Source organism: Sapajus apella, unplaced genomic scaffold (genome assembly GCF_009761245.1).
Source record: "Sapajus apella isolate SASKATOON/1434 unplaced genomic scaffold, GSC_monkey_1.0 scaffold37, whole genome shotgun sequence".
NCBI lineage: Eukaryota > Metazoa > Chordata > Mammalia > Primates > Cebidae > Sapajus > Sapajus apella.
In genome coordinates this window covers 14,524,704-14,542,686 of record NW_022436977.1, presented here as the reverse complement: position 1 = coordinate 14,542,686, position 17,983 = coordinate 14,524,704, and the positions used below count along the sequence as shown (strand labels likewise).

Below are 17,983 nucleotides of genomic sequence, written 5' to 3'. Positions count from 1 at the left end.
TTTTGGGCACTTTGACAACCCTCTGGTGGAATTCACATACTTTCTGTGCCAAAGGCAATCCTTTCTCCAGGTGACCTTTGGTGATCTTCTCTTACCTTTTATCCTCTAATTGTATATCCCTTCTTTTGGGACAGGTGGTAAAAGGGCTGTCACTCAGTGGTCAGTTCCCTCAAGCAAGGTTCTTTCAGACAGTTCATGCCTGGTTACTTCTAGCCAGAGTATACATTTGGTCCCACGAACTCACAAAATCTTGCCTTGCCAAACAGTGAAAGCCCAACATGACCAGCTCTGACTCCTCTTTCCTTATCCTGTTCTCATGGTAGCCCTAGCCAGTCTCCTGCCCTTAGATTTCTTCAGCTAAGGAGCAAGATCCTACCCTAAGACTTGTGGAACACTTAGGTTCTCCCAGGACTCCCAGGCTCTGTTCTGATATAGCAAGTAGCCCAAGGCAGGTCTAAGTTTCTGGAGCTCGGCCCACACTCATTTAGGGAGGGAGATGCTAGTTTCTCCTGTTGCAGTTAGTTCCAACATCTATCAAGATTCTCTTGCAACTCTACATATTTGGCTTGGGGGAGGCTGTGGGAGAGAAGGAAAAGGCACAGAGCTTCTGCTAGTCCATATGACCTTGTGTGAATCAGAAAAAGGACCTTGCTGCTCAAGACACTTTGCTGCTATCTGCTGGAAAACTGTCATAATACTACATACATCTCTAATGACTGTGGGATGAATGGTGCCCCCAGAGTTGTGCGATATTTTTAGCCCACCTATGAGGAGTGTTCCCAAGAAGAAAAATCTTGACACCTTCTGCTCTATGAATTCTCTTCAATGACTCCTCTTCTAAAATTCTTTTCTCGTGTATGGAGCGCTTAATAATAAGTATTTTATCTTTTTGTAAATCCTGCAAAGATATATCCAGTGCCTTTTCTTCTAATTTGGGAGTATTTATTACTTACTGTCTTCAGATTTGTTGCCTTAGATGAAATTCTAAGAAAATCCTATTTTACTTCTTTGTTAGCCACTTGAATAAATGAAAAAATGAATGACCGGAGGCCATGTAAAAATCTAGTTACTTACAGTCATTTATTCCAGTTCATCAGAGTATTTCTTAGAGTGCTTGCCCCCTATCAGTAGTATTACTTTCCTATGTCTGCCAAAACAAATTACCATAAACTGGGTGGCTTAAAGCGATAGAAATTTATTTTCTCAACATTTTGGAGGCCAGAAATCCAAAATCAAGGTATTGGTGGGGTTGGCTCCTTCTAGAGGCTGTAAGGGAGAATTTGTTCCATGCATTTCTCCTATCTTCCTTTTTTTTTGAGATGGAGTCTCACTCTGTCTCTCAGGCTAGAGTGCAGTGCCATGATCTTGGCTCTCTGGAACCTCTGCCTCCTAAACAATTCTCCTGCCTCAGCACCTGAGTAGCTGGGATTACAGGCACCCGCCACCATGCCCGGCTAATTTTTGTATTTTATTAGAGACAGGGTTTCATCATGTTGGCCAGGCTGAAACCCCTGACCTCAGGTCTTGAACCCCTGACCTGAGGTGATTCACCCACCTCAGCCTTCCAAAGTGTTGGGATTATAGGCGTGAGCCACTGCGCAAAGTGCATTTCTCCTACCTTCTGACATTCCTTGGCTTGTAGCTGCATAACTCCAATCTCTTGCCTTCATCTTTCACATGGCTTTTCCCCTAAGTCTCTCTTGTGTTTCAAATCTTCCTCTCTTTTCTCTTATAAGGACACAGTCATTGTCCTTATAAGGATATACCCCACCCTAAATAAAGGATGATCTCATTCTGAGATTTTCAAATACATCTGTGAAGGCCTTATTTTCAATAAGGTGATATTCACAGGTACGGGGAGTTAGGACTTGGACACATCTTTTTGGCAGCCACCATTCAACCAGTAAAAATTACTCATACTGTGGTCCACACTTGTGATCTACAAATGAATGATTTTTTTCCATAGCTGCTTTCCAGCAGACAGTAGAATTCTACTTGGCTAGTGCAGGTATGGCTTTAACTTTCCACTAATGTCACCATGAGTCATGAGGCACACACCCATCTCTGCAGCAAACATGAATGTTAGGTGTCTGGACCTTGCATGATAACAATCTAAGGAAAAGCACAAATAGGAAATAATCTTTTCCTAATAATTTGAGAGGTACAGTCATCAAATAAAATGAGATGTAAAAAAATGACAGTATCTTTAAAAATACAGAAAAACAAGTCACATCAAGCAAGTTAGAAGATTCCTTCCTCATTAGCTCAACAGTTTTCCCTGAATTAAAGTTTTTTAGAGTGTTCGAATTTCTCAAAAGCCTGTACTACAAAAATGAAACAAAAAATTATTTTTCTTCAGCAGTTACATATAACTATAACTTCTAAATTGGAATGAACTCACCAAAATACACTTTGTTTTTCACATAAAGTGTCTTTTGGAGTGCATGAAGGCCTTGTGTCTTCTCACTGAATTGTGATTCTAAGTGCCTGGTTGGCTTGCAGCTTATCATGCTGAGGATTTGAGCACCAGCTGCTCACGCTGTTCATTCAGGTCTGAATAGAGGGGTCTCACCATCTAATACGATTCTTCTATGAGTAACAATCATTGCTTCTTATCTATTTCTTTTTCTTTCTGGATTAAACTCTATTTCTAAAGAATATTGTTTAAATGAAAAATTTAATCAAACATACACAAGAATAGACTCTCACAAAGTCGTCACCAAGATTCTGGAATTATCAATACTTTTCCATTCCTAATCTATTCTTTCTTGCTTAAAATTTTTTTGCATTTATAATGCTTTTATTAAGTATGAATTCTCTGATGTTAAGAAATGAATAGACATCTTAATGACTTTTTCACATTCTTTATATTTGTATAATCTTTCTCAAGTAAAAATGCTTTCCTGGGCAATAATATGTGAATATTGGTTAAGTTTTGTCACATTTTTTGCACATGAAGTTTTCTACAGTATAAATCATCTTACCTACAATCAAGTGTAACACCATTGGAAGGCTTTGTCAAATTCTTCATGTTTTTAGAGTTTCTCAACAGGATGGTTTCTTTCAGGTTTAGAAAAGTTTTAGGTGTTGTCAAAATCATTGTCACATCTTTCAGGTTTGTAGAGTTTCTTACCAGTATGAATTTTCTTATGTCTAGTAAGGTGTGAGGACTGGTTAAATGCTTTGCCACATTCTTCAGCTTTTTTTTTTTTTTTTTTTTTTTTTGAGATGGAGTCTCACTCTGTGGCCCATGATGGAGTGCAGTGGTGTGATCTCAGCTCACCGCAGCCTCTGTCTCCTAGGTTCAAGCAATTCTCCTGCTTCAGCCTCCTGAGTAGTGGGATTACGGGCACATGCCACTATGCCTGGCTAATTTTTGTATTTTTAGTAGAGATGGAGTTTCACTGTGTTGGTCAGGCTGGTCTCAAACTCCTGACCTCGTGATCCACCTGCCTCTGCCTCCACCTCCTGAAGTGCTGGGATTACAGGTGTGAGCCACAGCACCCAGCCACATTATTCACATTTGTAGGGTTTCTCTCTAGCTTGAATTCTCATGATTACCAAGAGTTGCAGGCCAGTTAAAAACACTGCCACATTGATCACATTTGTAGGATTTCTTTCCAGGATGAATTGCCTTATGGTTAGTAAGGATTAAAAATAAAGTAAAGCCTTTGTCACATTCTTCACATTTGTAGGTATTCTCTCTAGTATGAATTCTCTTATGTTGAATAAGGCTGGAGCATCCATTAAAAGCTTTGCCACATTCTTCACATTTGTAGGCTTTCTCTCCCATATGAATTCTCGTATGTTCAGTAAGGTTTGAGGACTGTATAAAAGCTTTGCTGCATTCTTCACATTTGTAGGATTTCTCTCCAGTATGAATTTTCTCATGTCTAGTAAGGTTTGTAAACTGGTTAAAAGCTTTGCCACATTCTTCACATTTGTAGAGTTTCTCTCCAGTATGAATTTTCTTATGTTTAGTAAGGTTTGAAAACTGGTTAAAATCTTTGCCACATTTTTCACATTTGAAGGGTTTCTCTCCAGTATGAATTTTCTCATGGTTAGTAAGGGTTGCAAACCAGTTAAAGGCTTTGTGATATTCATCACATTTGTAAGGTTTGTCTCCAGAATGGATTATCCTATGTTTACTAAGGATTGAGAATAAACTAAAGCATTTGCCACATTGTTCACATTTGTAGGGTTTCTCTTCAATATGAATTTTCTTATGTCTCATAAGTGCTGAGGATTGGTTAAAGGCTTTGCTGCATTCTTCACTTTTGTAGGATTTCTCCCCCATATGAATTAGATTATGTTTTATAAGCTCTGAGAACCAGTTAGAAACTTAGCCACATTCCTCTCATTTGTAGGAATTCTCTCTAGTGTGAATTCTTATATGTTGTGTTAGATGTGAAAGCATGCAGAATGATTTGCCACATTCTTTACAGCTGAAAAATTTCTTTCCAGTATTTCTTATGACTATTTGAAAATTTATGAAAGAATTTCATGTATTTATCACATTGAAATATTTTCCTCTGGGTAGTTGTCAAACATTGATTAAGTTCATTATAATCTCCTTTGTACAACTTACACTTATCCACACTTTTACAGCTTATTCTTAATGATAAATTCTCATGTCCACATTTTCTGTATCCTCTCAGTATCACTTTTTGGAAAGAATCTTTTATGCTATGTTCTGGCCAAAGGTCTTCAGCGAAATGGGAACATATAACCAGGTGGTTGGCTACCAACTCTTGTCTCTTCATATTTCAAAGCTCTTTTCCTTGCTCTAAACAGGTTATCAGGTGAGGCTTAGAGACAGCAATACCCAGGAAGCCCAGGTTTCTGTAGTTCTCAAACATCACTTTCCTATATAAATTCTATTGTGCAGTGTCCAGGCATTGCTACTCCTCCAGAGAGAATTCTATGGCAACATCCTTAAATTTCAATGGTTCCAGTAATGCCAATGTTTTTGGCCCAAGAAGAATGTTTTGTCAGATATCCAGTAAGTAAAACAGCCTGTGTTTTCCCCAGTTTTTCTGGCAATTTCTAGGCTTCCAGGTGGGCCTGGCATCATAGCTGTGCATCTCCCAAGTCTCTAACTCCTGACCTCAGGTGATTGGTCCACCTCAGCCTCCCAAAGTGCTGCAGGTAATCAGGCCACAGACGCTGGGCCTCTAGGAACAGAAGAACCCAGAACAGTGAAGACGAGACCTGGAGCTTCCGCTGCAGTGAGAGACAAAGGCTCCACCCTGAAATATTTTATTTTATTTTTTTATCAGACAGAGTCTTTCTCTGTCACCCAGGCTAGAGTGCACTGGTATGATCTCAGCTCACTACAACATCTACCTCCCTGGTTCAAACGATTCTCCTGCTTCAGCCTCCTGAGTAACTGGGACTGCAGGTGCATGCCACCACGCCTGGCTAATTTTTAGTATTTTTAGTAGAGATGGGGTTTCACCATGTTGGCCAGGCTGGTCTCGAACTCCTGACCTCATGATCCGCCCACCTCAGCCTCCCAAAGTGCTAGGATTACATGCATAAGCCACCATGTCTGGCCTACTGAAATATTTTAAAGAAAATCTTAGACATCATACTGTTGAATTCCTACATCCTTTAGTATGCATTTCTAAAAATTGTAGACATTTTCTAATCATAGGTAATACTGGTATCATACCCAATTCTTCAGTATCATTTAATATCCAGACTATATTCAAATTTCTTTGATTGTCTCAAAAGTGTATTTTTGTGTTTTCTCGTTTGTTTAAATAAGGATCAAAATAAGATCAACATATTAAATTAGATTGCTAAGTCTTTTCAATCTTCTTTAACATTCCCATTCCAAAAAGGAGAAATAGGAAAGAAGAAAGGGATGATGGAGTCCCAAGAAAGTCTCAAATTTATCAAGGCAAAATTTATAAGATGTTACGGCTTGATGAGGTTCTTTGGCTCAATGCTCTGCCTTCTGGGACCCACTGGGTGGCAGTCCTGCCTGTGTGGCTCTGTCTGATGGGGGCGACACACCCACAGCTCTGTGAGCCTGGAGTTGTATCTCAGTGGCTCTGCTGAATAGTGCTGTGCCTCTGCTGCTACAGGTGGCCCTGCACTCATGGCTTGATTGGGCCAGCTCTTTGAAACTGAGGTAGAGGCAGCCCTGTTCCCCAAATTATATACTCTAGTCCTATGGTAGGAGTGGCAGCCTGATGATCTCTGAATCATTTTTGGGTTCTTTCTTCTATTGTTTTGAAGAACAGTGCATGTTCACAGATCTATGATCTGTAGGATCTAAGAAGTCTGACAGTCTCCCTCTGTTTAGTTCCAGCTGGCAGTGTTTCTGCTGCTATAGTCTTATCTTTATTCCTGGCTTCTGTTGAGATGGCTGATTTGGTTCATAGTTCACACCCATGCTGATCTTTTTATCAAATTGTTGGTCTGACATAGACTTTGTGTTCTTTTTTGCACATACCTTCTCATTTTTAAAATGATATGAACAAGGTTAGAATTTTCCAAATCTTTATGTTCTGATTCCTTTTTGCTTAACAATTCCATTTTCCATTTTCAATTCATTTCTTCTTCTTGTATTTTATTATAAGCAGTAAGAAGGAACCAAGCTGCTCCTTTAACACTTTGCTTAGAAATCTCCTCAGCTAAATGTCCAATTTCTTTTTTTTCTTGGAAAGGAGTCTCACTCTGTTGCCCAAGCTGAAGTACAGTGGTGCAATCTCGGCTCACTGCAACCTCTGCCTCCCGGTTGAAGCAATTCTCCCACCTCAGCCTCCCAAGTAGCTGGGATTACACGTGCCCACCATCATACCCAGCACATTTTTCTATTTTTAGTAGAGACAGAGTTTCGCCATGTTGGCCAGGCTGGTCTCTAACTCCTGACCTCAGGTGATTGGTCCACCTCGGCCTCCCAAAGTGCTGGGATTACAGGCATGAGCCACTGTGCCTGGTACATTACATTTCATTGCTCATACATTACAAAACACTAGAACATGAACACTAGTTCTAGTCTTTTACAAAACACTAGAACATAAACACTATTCAGCCAAATTCTTTGCCACTTTGTGATGAGGATAGCCTCCAGGAAGAAATAGAAACTCAGAACAGACTAATACGCAGCAAGATAGAATCAGTTTCTTTAAAAAAAAGCTGGCCAGGTGTGGTGGCTCATGCCTGTAATCCAAGCACTTTGGAGGCCAAGGCAGGTGGATCACTTGAAGTCCGAAGTTCAAGACCAGACTGACCAACATGATGAAACCCCATCTTAAAAAACAAAACAAAACAAAAAAAAACGAACATAAAAAGCCCAGGGCCAGATGGATTCACAGCTGAATTCTATCAGACATTCATGGAAGAAATGATGCCAATCCTACTAAAACTATTCCGTAACATAGAGAAAGAGGGAATCCTCCCTAAATCATTCTATGAAGACAGTATCATCCTAATATCCAAACAGAATATAACAAAAAAAAGAAAATTACGAACTAATATTCCTGATGAATATAGATTCAAAAACCTCAACAAAATACTAGGTAACTGAATCCAACAGCATATCAAAAAGATAATATACCATGATCAAGTGGATTACATACCAGGGATGCAGGGATGGTTTAACATACACGAGCCAATAAATGTGACACCCTACATAAGCAGAATTAAAAATAAAAATCAGGCTGGGCGTGGTGGCTCATGTCTGTTATCCCAGCACTTTGGGAGGCTGAGATGGGTGGATCACCTGAGGTCAGGAATTCGAGACAGTCTGGCCAACATGGGGAAACCCCGTCTCTACTGAAAATACAAAAATTAGCTGGGTGTGGTGGCGGGTGCCTGTAATCTCAGCTATTCAGGAGGCTGAGGCAGGAGAATCACTTGAACCTGGGAGGCAGAGGTTGCAGTGAGCTAAGACCACACCACTGCACTCCAGCCTGGGTGACACAGTTAGACTCTGTCTCAAACAAACAAACAAAACAAACAAACAAACAAACAAAAAACATATGATCAACGCAATAGATGCAGAAAAAGCATTTGAAAAAATCCAGCATCCCTTTTTAATAAAAATCCTCATCAAAATCGGCATGGAAGGGACATACCTCAAGGTAATAAAAGGCATCTATGACAAACGTACAGCTAACATCACTATACTGAATGGGTAATCATTGAAAGAATTATTATTTGTAACTGAGAACTGTAACAACGCAAGGATGCCCACTTTCACCACTTCTATTCAACATAGTATTGGAAGTCCTAGCCAGAGCAATTAGACAAGAGAAATAAAAAGCATCCAAATTGGAAAAGAGGAAGTCAAACTGTTGCTGTTCACCAGTGATATGACTGTATACCTAGAAAACTCTCAAGACGCATCCAAAAAGCTCGTAAATCTGATAGATGAATTCGGTAAAGTGTCAGGATACCAAGTCAATGTACATAAAACAGTAGCTCTGCTATACACTAACAACAACCAAACTGAGAATCAAATCAAGAACTTAATCCTTTTTACAACAGCTGCAAAAAGAAAATATATAAATAAAATACTTAGGCCTGGCCAACATGATGAAACCCTGCCTCTACTAAAAAAATAATAATAATAATAATAATAATAATAATAATAATTAGCTGGGCATGCTGGTGGTGGTTGCCTGTAATCCCAGCTACTCAGGAGGCTGAAGCAGGATATCACTTGAACCTGGGAGGCGGAAGTTGCAGTGAGCCAAGATGGCACCACTGCACTCCAGCCTGGGCGACAGAGTGAGACTCTATATAAAAACAAAGCAGAACATAGCAAAAACAAATAAACCTTCAGAAAATATTTAGCCAAAGAGGTAAAATATCTCTACAAGAAAAAGTACAAAACACTGCTGAAAGAACTCATAGGGCAGGGTGTGGTGGCTCATTCCTGTAATCCCAGTACTTTGGGAGGCCGAGGAGGGCAGATTATGAGGTCAGGAGTTCGAGACCAGTCTGGCCAACATGGTGAAACCCCATTTCTACTAAAAATCCAAAAATTAGCCAGATGTGGGTGTACACACCTGTAATCCCAGCTACTTGGGAGGCTGAGGCAGGAGAATAGCTTAAACCCAGGTGGAGGTTGCAGTGAGCCAAGATTGCGCCATTGCACTACAGCCTGGGCAACAAGAGCAAAATGTTGTTTCAAAAAAAAAAAGAAGAAGAAGAGAAAATTCTCCAGACGTGGTGGCTCAAGCCTTTAATCCCAGCACTTTGGGAGGCCGAGGTCGGTGGATCAACTGAGGTCAGGAGTTTGAGACCAGCCTGGCCAACATGGTGAAACCCTGTCTCTACTAAAAAAAAAAAAATACAAAGTTAGCTAGGCGTGCTGGTGGGCGCCTGTAATTCTAGCTACTTGGGAGGTTGAGGCAGGATAATTGCTTGAACCCAGGAGGCGGAGGTTGCAGTGAGCTGAGATCACACCATTGCACTCCAGCCTGGGCAACAGGAGTGAAACTCCATCTCAAAAAAGAAAAAGAAAAAAATTTATTTATTTATTTTTAAAATTTTTATTATTTTTATGGGTTTGAATCTACTCTTTTTAAAGTCTATTTCTACACTCTGGTTTCTCTTCAGATTGCACAAATCTTTCGCCTTTTAAAGCCTATTTCTGCTTATTTAAAAAATTTCTAGCTCTTAAATTTCAAATTCCCCCATGTCCTGTTTATGATTATTTCATCAGATTCCTAACAGGAAATAGATAAAGTACTAAAATTCGTTTGATTCCACTGTGGTTTATCTACAAAGGAACCATTTACGGAGGTGTGAGCAGGGTGTAGTGTGGCCACAGAGGATAGTGCAATAACCTGGAAATAGTTGCAATGGAGCCATTACTACTCCTTGACCTGAAGAGGTGAGGACAGGGAGAAGTGTGTAGAATCTGAAAGCAATTCATGAAGCGAAGATCACCTTGAGAGGTGCAATGACCTTCTGTTGAGGGACACAGCCAACAGCTGAGAGAGTGTCAACTGGGGAATAAAACTGATCCCACTCTCCAATCTTCTGCTAGGGTTTTTCCCATTGGCTGAATCCAACAAGAGGCCAGAGGACATGAGAACTCACTGATGTGTCCATGTAGGTCTGCCTCCAGCAATAGAAGACGTAGAATAGTGGAGAGTGGATCTACAGGGGCAAATGGAAGATATGCAATGTACTTTTTCTCTTGCCCAGAGAGGTTTCTGCATGTGATCTGTAAGTTCTGGCTTTGAGTTCATCTGTAGTTGGTTGTTTTATAGGGGAGTCTCTCGTGCCCTGGGTTGGGAGGGGGGTCTCAGGAAGTTTTATGTTTCCCTGTCTCTGTCCCTGTAAGAAACATTGTATTTGGACCTCTTTTCATGTGCATTTTTCTACTTAGAGTTCCTACACCTTACAGGTAGTGTGAATTCAGATCTTTTGTCCATGACTGATACTGGTCTGTGCTTCTGACTTCTTTGAATTCATTTGATTCATTTCAGCAATATTCCTTGCTACTTCTCTTGCTGAGGACCATAGTACTTGCTTCCTGGTTTACTTCAAGAGCACCCTTGTGGCTCCTAGAATTATATGGGGACTTTGGTTCCAGCTCCTTATCATTTTTTTTTAATATATGCTTTTTTTTTTCTTTTTTTCTGCAGCAGAGCTGCCTGAAAAGCTCCTTATCTTTTACAAAAATTATGGTCTCACTAAAAATTATTTATTTATGACTTTTTTAATTTTTAAAAATCGTGGCAAAATACATTTTTGTATTTTGCCATCTTCACCTTCTTTTTCAAAGTAAAGTTCAGTGGCATTAAGTATATTCACATTGTTGTGCTACCATCACCACCATCTATCTCCAAAGTTTTCATCTTCTCAACCTGAAATCCCATCCCCCTGAAACAATAACCCCATTTCTCCCTCCTCCACTGGCATTGGCATTCACTATTCTACTTTCTGTCTTAAAGAATTTGACTACTGTAAATACCTCAGAGAAGTGGAATCATTATAGTGTTTTTGTGTGTGTGTGTGTGACTGGCTTATTTCATTTAGCATACTATACTCAAGGTGCATCCATGTTATAGCATATGTCAGAATTTCCTACCTTTTTACGACTGAAAAGCATTCCATTGTATGTATACATCACATTTTATTTATCTATACCTTCATTTATGGATATTTAGGTTACTTCTACCTTTTGGCTGTTACAAATAATGCAGCTATAAACATGAGTGTACAATCAGTTCTCTGTCTTTTGTGGACTTAAGATTTAGTATCCTCTCTACATGTATGCATTTAAACTTCATCATTCAGCACCAAAGGCCCACTTCCAATTTCAAAACCCCTCTGAGTGATGTAGCTTCTGCTCTCACTGGTCAGGGATGCTAGGCACAGGTAAGCCAGTTACATCCTACATCAAGGCACCTGGGCAAGATGGTGTATGGGGGTAATATCAAGCCTGAACTCTACTCACCAATTCCTGAACCCATGGGTGAATTTGCTCAGGGAGTTGGTCTATTTTCTGATTCATGGAAAGGTACAGATTGGCTGCCTTGCCACTCACTCACATCTTTTTATGGCTTTTAGTTTCTGCTTCATTTTTGGCATCTAGAGATTTACCTTTCTTGTTTTTGAACTCATCCATGTATTTTATTTTTTGTTGTTATATTTTGTATTATTTGTATATGTTTGGAATAGGAGTGTCTTAGTCAGTTTGTTATATATATTTGTCATACTATATATATGGTATATTTTTTATACCATATACTGTAATATACCATATACTGTATATATGGTATATTTGTTATACTGTAACAAATATACCATAGGCTAGGTGGCTTAAAAACAAATGTTTATTTCTCACAGTTCTGGAGGCTGGGAAGTCCAAAATCAAGGTGCCAAGTATCTGGTGAGGGCCTGCTTCTTGGTTTGCAGATTACCATCTTCTCATTGTACCCTCACATGGTGGAAAGCAAAGAGAGACAGAAGCAGCAAACTCTATAATAGAGTTTCTTCTTACAAGGTACTAATTCCATTAATGAGGGCTCCCCCCGTCATGACCTAATCATCTCCCAGAGGTACCTCTGGGAGGGGGATTAGATACCATTACATTGGGAGTTAGGCTTCAACATATAAATGTCCCCACAGGGTGGGGACACACAAATATTCACTTCATAGCAAAGAGAAAAAGTCTTTTCATTGATTGGAAACCATAACCATTATTGTTATTTTAAAATAGTATATTTAGGCTGAGAACAGTGGCTCATGTCTGTAATCTCAGCACTTTGGGAGGCCAAGGCATGCAGATCGCCTGAGGGCAGGAGTTTGAGTCCAGACTGGCCAACATGGTGAAATCTCGTCTCTACTAAAAATATTAGCCTGGTGTGGTGGCACGCGCCTGTAATCCTGGCTACTTGTGGGGATGAGGCAGGAGAAATGCTTGAATCTGGGAGGCAAAGGTTGCAGTGAGCCAAGATCATGCCACTGCAGTCCAGATTGGGCAACAGTGAGACTCCATCTCAAAAAAAAAAACAACAAAACAAGAAAAAAATTTTCTTCTGTATGTTCTTTATTCTTCCAAATTAGGTAAGGGATAGACACAATAAAAGAAATAGGAACTTTAAAATATAAACTCATTAAATCAAGAGCAAAAAGACAACAGTCAAGTAATGAAGCATGAATGTAATGTTAGGAGTGTATTTATGCTATGGGGAACTACTAAAAGTGAGAATAAAATCTAGCTACCTATTTTTTTAAAAATCTCATCAAAATCTGGCTTTCTTGGTTACAGTTTCAACCAAGGAATTTTCACAATTGTAGGTAAACAGATCAATTTAATAATATTTAGGGTATTTTCTCCCATTTTTTAGGGGTCTAGTTATATTGCTCAGGCTGGATTTGAACTTCTGGGCTCAACTGATTCTCCCACCTCAGCCTCCCAAGTAGTTGGGACTACAGACATGCACCACCATGCCCAGCAACCTCACTGCCTATTTGGAAAACCAAGACAAAAGGAGAAATGTGATGGACTGTTTTTAGGGTATTTTATTTGGTAATTGATATGTGCATAAAATTTGTTTGGAATTTTCTCACACAAGCAGATAGATAAACCCCTTTTGCCCTATGACATAAAAGGCACTGTGTACCAGTTTTTCCAAAGTTGAGTGTTTATTAAGTGCAGGACTGGCTATCCTACATTTGCTTTTTTGTTTGTTTGTTTTCAGACAAGAGTCTCACTCTGTCGCCCAGGCTCCAGGCTCCAGTCTCCCAGGTTAGGGTTAAGGTTAGGGGTTAGGCTGGAATGCAATAGTGCCAACTTCCACCTCTCAGGTTCAAGCCATTCTCGTGCCTCAGCCTCTTGAGTAGCTGGGATTACAGTCACCTGCCACCACACCCAGGTAATTTTTTTGTATTTTTAGTAGAGTCGGGGCTTCCCCATGCTGGCCAGGCTGGTCTCGAACTCCTGACCTCAGGTGATTGGCCAACCTCAGCCTTCCAAAGTGCTGGGATTACAGGTGTGAGCCACTGTATCCAGCCTGCCTTCTTGCCTTAAAACCAGAACAGCCCTGATTTAGACAAAGAACCTATCCCTGCCGGGCGCAGTGGCTCAAGCCTGTAATCCCAGCACTCTGGGAGGCCGAGGCGGGTGGATCACAAGGTCAAGAGATCAAGACCATCCTGGTCAACATGGTGAAACCCCGTCTCTACTAAAAATACAAAAAATTAGCTGGGCATGGTGGCGTGTGCCTGTAATCCCAGCTACTCAGGAGGCTGAGGCAGGAGAATTGCCTGAACCCAGGAGGCGGAGGTTGCGGTGAGCCGAGATCGCGCCATTGCACTCCAGCCTGGGTAGCATGAGTGAAACTCCGTCTCAAAGAAAAAAAAAAAAAAAAAAAAAAGGAACCTATCCCTCACTTCTGTTATAACACCCAACAAGTAGTCATGAAAGATGTTTTCTTGCTCAGTCTCGCTGGGTGTATTCAAAGTGGAAGCTGAAGAGTTTTTTCCTCAGGGCAAAAGGTTTTCATTCTCTCTGCATGCTTTCCCTTACACAATGACTTCAGAGACTGGCAACATAAAAGTTGCTTAACTTGTTCAAATGAACATGACAATAGAAGTTACCGCTTTAGGATTCTGAACCTGCAAGTCAGGTCAGACCTCAGAAGTCATGAAGTCCTAGTTTTGAGGCCCATGGGATAGCCTGGAATTTTGTTTGTTTGTTTTTTCTTTCTGTTGGCCACTGAGCATAAGCAGAGAACTGATGGTTTTGAAAGCTGCCTAAAGGCCTGGAAGCAAGGCGTTTACCTGAACTACTTGGGAGAGAAAGTCCAGTCTTCCCCAGCTAACAGAAGAGGGCCTCTCTTCACTAGCACCTTGCCTAACCTTTAGATAAAGCACCTACATTCAATTTTGCATAAAGTGGTTGGTTTCAGAGCAGCCAAAGCAGAAGTGAAATCAACCTGGTGAATCTCAAAACAACACTACATGGAAAGACTCTTTGTGGTGTTCACACTGGGGTAAGAGATTAGGTTCGTCTGAGATGAGATGGATGTGATATGAAAGAGAAGGAACAATTAAGAAAAAAGAAAGGGATGAGTCATGGGATACTTCAGGAATGTGAAAGCAGATATAGTTCACCTCCTCTATGGTTTTGTTATCTGAGAAGCTTGAAGATGTAGAATATGTAGCTCCCAACATTAGCTCACTATCCTGGTTTCTACCCCTAATGTTAGGTTCTGAAACAGTCTTGTGAGTGTAAAAGACCAGGATGTAATATGGTCTGCTACTGCCTTTACCCAGGTTCAAAGAAAGACACTTTATATATGTGTGTCAGAAGGTTGAGGATTGGTTGGTAATCTTTACATAGGAGCCTAGGTCTGCATGTGCGCTTATGTGGCTCTCTTTAATTATAAGGTAGACTAGGTATTAGCAATTATCCTTCTCAAGAAATTCCACTAGAGAGTCTAGTCCTTAACAGGATTGCTGTTCCATGTAGACCACTCTTGCCTCTGTGAATCCCAGCTCAAGTCTTAGTGGTGATTCCTCCTCCAGCCCCTTCATTTTTCCAATTTCCACACCTGGTATCTACCAAAGACCCACTTCTGAGCTTCTGCAGAGTGCCACTTTATTCCACGGAGGTGGGAAGCATGTAGATGGGAATGTGTGTTGCTCCAAATTAACTTCCTACACATGCTCCCTCATGTGCACAGAGCATTTGCATTTTAGGCAAATCTTTTCTATATTTTATTGGTCACAGTATAACTTTACCTGCAATACAAATATAACAGTGATTACATTTTCTTTCTAGTAATTAGCTGTAGGAATCACATACTCCTATTAAACTCTTCCTGGCAGTTTATACTGCCTCATAACTTTAGTTTATCACAGTGCCTACCTGCAGTGCTACCTGATACCCACTCCTGGAAAAGAATGTTGTTCTGTTGTGCTTACTTTTCTCTTTTCTGTACAAACTCCCTTTTATGTACTTTTATTATTTATTGGCATCATGCAGCCCTCTATCCTCCTTTCCCAACTGAGCTCAGACATTTGGGAGTGATGTGTATTCTCTTTCTTTCTAGTTGACTCTTTCCTGCCTGTGTTACTCTTCCTCCTCCACATCTCCTGCTTTCTTGTCACTGGCTTCTCCAATCTGCTTTTTCCTCTTGCTCCCTCTTTGCCCATTCTTATAGCACCCTTAAAAATGTGTTTTGTAGATGGAAGGTCTCTGTATACTGTTATTACTTTCTTCTTTGGCTGCATTTTTAGTTTGTGTGTCATTTCTGGGAACTCTGCTACAGTAACATTCCATGGAGGAAAGCTGAACACTAGAAAAAGGAGAGAGAAAGCTGGGGAAAGAGAGAGGAGGGAAGATGGACAGCGGCTCAGGGAGGACCCCAAACAAGCTAACATGGGGTATCTTGTAGTAAACTCTACAAAAAAACACAGTGTTTACAATGTTTTACTGTTTATAAAGTAGTTTTCTTGTTACCTGATTATCGGTAACAAATATAGGTATGCTTCTTAACGTTTTACAGACGAAGAGACTGGAGCTATAAATTAAGAATAATATAAACTGTGATGATGTAGCTTATAAAAACAGAGTTGGGATTTGAGGCTTCTGACTTCAGCTCTCTTTCTCTTCCCACCATTCCACAATGCCAGGAAGACGAAGAAGTTGAGCTCAGGGAGAATTCAAGTCACCTTTCACAAGACTATGTTTTCCATAGGTTCAAAAAACCAAAAATCAAGATTTATGCCCTAGGTTATCATGATTAATTTTTCTTGTGGTAAGAAAATAATTTAACCATTAGGTTTGTTTGTTGTAGCAACAAGAAATGAATTACTTTCCAAACTGGGAATATCCCTTAGTAGCCAATGAAAGAATGAGTGCAAGTGTGGAAGAGTAAATTTGCATAAAGATAAATACAAGATAAATTTAGAAAATTCTTAAGACGTTGACAGAGCATTGGACCTAATTTCCAAATGGGCAGAAAGCTCTCTTTTAGAACAACTTCTCTGCAATCCTGTGTAGAGATGGGAAGATGAACATGGAGACAATTCAAGGCAGGGTTAGTGGACTTAGTGGGTCATTTTCACTTTTTAATATTTCAAAATCTTAAAGATTCTATTATTTTTGGTCCTTTCTGTGTCTTTGGGAACTGCTCTTTCTACCTTAAATCACCTCCAGAATCACCAGGGCAACATTTCATACAAGAAGCTTATTTGAACTTCAGGTCTCTAGAAAACAGACTGCTGTGTCATTGCATTTGGAAACCAATCATTTAAAGATAGTTTTCAGGCAGGTGAAAGACCAGCACAACTGATAAAAACTGCCTCTGTCATTTGATCTCCTGCAGCCATTCTGGAGAGAAGACATTGCTGTTAGGAAGCTGAGCAAGAAGCTCTGGTCAGGAGACCTATATTTTATTAGGATCGTGCTCCAAGATAGGGGTCAAGTTGCAACTCCCCTCAAAATTGCTCTGTAATAGGCTGCATGACATAGAAAATTCCAACGAAGCACTGGAATGTTTGAGTTAAGAGAGCTCTTTGTAAATTAAGAAGAAAAATAAAGTTCAGCAGCATAATCCTATCTCTAAGCCAAATCTGGATAATATTAAAGCACTTTCAAATAACACTACTTAACTCTTTATTTGCCAGAATTATAAGAGTTTGTACTCTGAGGGATGTCCCATCCCCTACCCCCATGCCCCAATAGAAGCAAAGCAGCTAGCAACACTCTACCTCATACACTTACTATCTGAACAGCGCAAAGGTAATGAAAAATGTGAGACTAAAGAAGGTGAAGTGGGAAGATGGCAAGGAAATGTCCCATTCTCAAACACCTTAAAAAAAAAAAAAGAACTGTAATTCCAGCACTTTGGGAGGCCAAGGTGGGTGGATCACAAGGTCAAGAGATTGAGACATTCCTGGCCAATATGGTGAAACCCTGTTTCTACTAAAAATACAAAAATTAGCTGGGTGTGGTGGCGCACCCAGGTACTTGGGAGGCTGAGGCAGGAGAATCACTTCAACCTGGGAGACGGAGGTTGCAGTGAGGTGAGATTGCTGCCACTGCACTCTAGCCTGGTGACAGAGAGACTCTGTCTCAAAAAAAAAAAGAACTGTAATGCCAAGATTTGCTCAAAGAATGTCCTCAATTCCATGGGGACCCAGAGTCCATTGACTCTGATACCTTCTACTGTCCCTCATAGCCATTGTGTCCTCATTGCCCTCCTGAGCCAGCTTCCATTTGTGGTCCTTGCATGCACCAACTTATTTGCCTCTCCCTCTTTTCAGAGTACAGTATGTGCCTGGCAAAATCCTAGCTGTGTTTAAAACCAATTCTCTGCCTAGTTCGTGCTTAAAAGTGTGGGGGGTAGACATGCAACCATACTGACTAGACTCACTTTAAGTTCATGATCATGGACATCCTTGGCCCTCCATGCTGCCTGGCTGTCTTTTTTTTTTTTTTTTTTTTTTGAGGCAGGGTCTTGCTCTGTTGCCTAGACTGGAGTGCAGTGGCATG

General features: G+C 40.4%; 1 protein-coding gene and 1 pseudogene across 1 annotated transcript; both read right to left on the bottom strand.

The window, feature by feature from the left end:
* Positions 1-3,538: 3,538 nt before the first annotated feature.
* LOC116564393 (zinc finger protein 680-like) lies at positions 3,539-4,386 on the bottom strand. The gene has a single exon (XM_032297480.1). It carries the CDS (start codon positions 4,295-4,297, stop codon positions 3,539-3,541), a length of 759 nt encoding a protein of 252 aa, XP_032153371.1. The 5' UTR covers positions 4,298-4,386.
* Positions 3,807-5,237, bottom strand: LOC116564394 (annotated as a pseudogene).
* Positions 5,238-17,983: the final 12,746 nt, after the last annotated feature.